General features: G+C 32.3%; 1 protein-coding gene across 1 annotated transcript; it reads right to left on the bottom strand.

The window, feature by feature from the left end:
* Positions 1 to 364: 364 nt before the first annotated feature.
* Positions 365 to 1,742, bottom strand: LOC137657135 (keratin-associated protein 19-9b-like). Its single transcript, XM_068391491.1, has 3 exons — positions 1,631 to 1,742; positions 959 to 1,119; positions 365 to 497 (listed from the first exon to the last, which is right to left on the bottom strand). The coding sequence occupies exons 1-3, from the start codon at positions 1,649 to 1,651 to the stop codon at positions 452 to 454; spliced, it is 228 nt and encodes a 75-aa protein (XP_068247592.1). The 5' UTR covers positions 1,652 to 1,742; the 3' UTR covers positions 365 to 451.
* Positions 1,743 to 2,829: the final 1,087 nt, after the last annotated feature.

The following is a 2,829-nucleotide window of genomic DNA, read 5'->3' as shown; positions in this document are numbered from 1 at the left end:
CAGGATATAAGGGTAAGCAATATGGCTCAGTTTACATGTGAATAACTTTAAAAGCTTTACTCTAAGAATTTGCTCTCTCTCTCTCTCTCTCTCTCTCTCTCTCTCTCTCTCTCTCTCTCTCTCTCTCTCTCTCTCTCTCTCTCTAACTTTTTGAAATAAATTCAGACTTCCCCTTTTACAAGAATAAGAACTAATAGAATAGATCCTTAGAGAAAAATCGTCACTTATTTCTATTTCCAAGTTATGTACAAACTCAGGACCAAATCAAAACCAAAATTTTAGCAATATTTTATTAACATAACAAATATAAGTAAAATCAATGAAAGTGTTCTTGTTATTTCATTTTTTTTCCACCTCTTTTTCCTTCAAAACACAAAACGAAAAGAGGAAGTAGATGAATTAATGTTTAGAAAAGTGTCCCTATCCCAAATGGTCTATCCAGGGTCTATCCTTAGTGATGTCCACTGTGGTAGGGTTGGTACTGGTTGTACTGTGGCCTGAAAATGAAATAGAAATAATATTAAAAAGATTAATCTAATAAAAATTGGATGGGTCATAAAAAAAGGTAACTCATTAATTCATGTCAAATTCAACAAATGGATTGAAAATTAAAATCAATGTGAGGGTATAATTGTTTTTATAGTCTGGTGCCCCCTTGTCTTCCAGATGGAGTCCTTGCAACCCGCCTTGTTCCATTTCATATTCGTTCATAATTCTAATATAAAATCTATTATATATAAACTGCATAATATAGGTTTCTTTGCCTTAGTGTTTATGAAATTTTTTCATTAATATTTTATAGAAATAAAGGAAAAATAGTAAGGGAATTATTGCTTAAATGCTCTTTTGCCACCCTGTCGTTTCCAACCTCAGTTTTTGCCTCAAACCTCCCCCCCCCCGCCTAATATACCGCCCACTTCTAGAACCGCTGGACTATAGGGTAATTGCTTCTATTCACCTGTATCCACCATATCCACCATATCCACCGTGTCCAAAAGAGCTGTGCCCATGTCCGTAAGATGAATGGCCGTATCCGCTTCCATGACCGAATGAACCGTATCCGCGGCTGGGATAAGCTGTGGCAGCGTATACTAGAGCCATCACGGCAACAACGAGCACCTGTAGGAGATAAGACGTTTCATATTAGGCTAAAGTTATCTCTCAGTCAATCAAAAATTTTCATTTAAATTCTCGTTTGATTTTAAATGTAGTTGGTAAAGCTGATCCGATTGATGCAATGCAATAGGAAGTTCATTTCGAATCGGGATAATCAATGAGTAGCATTTAATTCTGAGTATAAATAAGCATTGAATATGGTCGGCGTATCTTCAGTGTAATGATTCTGAAATATTGATTCTTAAGTTAATGGAAAGATTTATCGGAAAATTATGAAATAAACACCAAAATGAATTATACTAATTTTCACTTCAAAAGATATTTCTCTATTTTCATGATAAAACAATGCAATGTTGCGGTTCTTTGATGGGTAAGATTTAAATCAAAGTTGGTAATTACTAAAATGAACGATTGAACTAATGCTTAGACCGTTTTCAAACGAATTTAACAGAATACCACAATCGAACTTCAAAAATATTTGATTAAACAACGAAAGATTACAATAATTACTTACGATAAATTTGATCGAAAACATTTTGTGGAGTTTTAATGTTGCTTCCGTGTACTTGAGCCTCGTCTGCCTGTGGTGTAACTGGTGTTGTGTGGCTGGGAAGGGTCTAATATATATTCATCGGGGCAGCCCTTCCAGTTACTAAGTACTCTTTTCGAATCCTCTCAGAGGAACTAGAAATGGATCAACTAGATTCGTAGCCAATGAAAGTTTTTGAATGTAGCACGAAGTGAAAAAGATTGAAGAGAAATACTTCCCAAAATCAGTTCGTTTTACTTGAAAGACTATAAACTTAGTGGCACCTGTTGAGGGGATTCACCTCTCGCTGCTACAGAAAGCGTAGTAGGACATTCCTTTGGTAGTTTTAGGCCTATCCAATAAAAAAAAATGTACCGAGAAATCCCCAGCCTGTATTCCTACTTCAAATGTAGCCAAAAACGTTCTCATGATATATTAAACCAATAGGGACACTTTTTTTTCTTACTCTACTTTGGAACTATTAACAAAGATAGGTGTTTTTACTCCTTTTTTGAACTATTAACAAAAAATAGGTGATTTTACTTCACTTTCGAACTATTAACACAAATAGGTGTTTTTACTCCACTTTTGAACTATTAACAAAAATAAGGATTTTTACTCCACTTTCGAACTATTAACAAAAATATTTATTTTTATCCCACTTATGAACTAGATATTAATATTACTCCACTTTTAAACTGTTAACAAAAATATCTATTTTTATCCCACTTTTGAACTAAACATTCTTTTTTACTTCACTTTTGAACTATTAACAAAAATATTTATTTTTATCCCACCTTTGAACTAAATATTTTTTTTTATTCCCCTTTTGAACTATTAAAAAAAATATTTTTTTACTCCCCGTTTGAACTATTAACAAAAATAGGTGTCTTTATTCCACTTTTGAGCTATTAACAAAAATAGGGGTTTTTATTCCACTTTTGAACTATTAACAAAAATATTTTTTTACTCCCCGTTTGAACTATTAACAAAAATATTTATTTTTATCCCACTTTTGAACTAAATATTTTTTTTTTATTCCACTTTTGAACTATTAACAAAAATAGGGGTTTTTATTCCCCTTTTGAACTATTAAAAAAAATAGGTGTTTTTACTCCCCGTTTGAACTATTAACAAAAATATTTATTTTTATCCCACTTTTGAACTAAATATTCTTTTTTTAT

Source organism: Palaemon carinicauda, chromosome 18, assembly GCF_036898095.1.
Source record: "Palaemon carinicauda isolate YSFRI2023 chromosome 18, ASM3689809v2, whole genome shotgun sequence".
NCBI lineage: Eukaryota > Metazoa > Arthropoda > Malacostraca > Decapoda > Palaemonidae > Palaemon > Palaemon carinicauda.
This window is presented reverse-complemented; position numbering and strand designations above follow the sequence as displayed.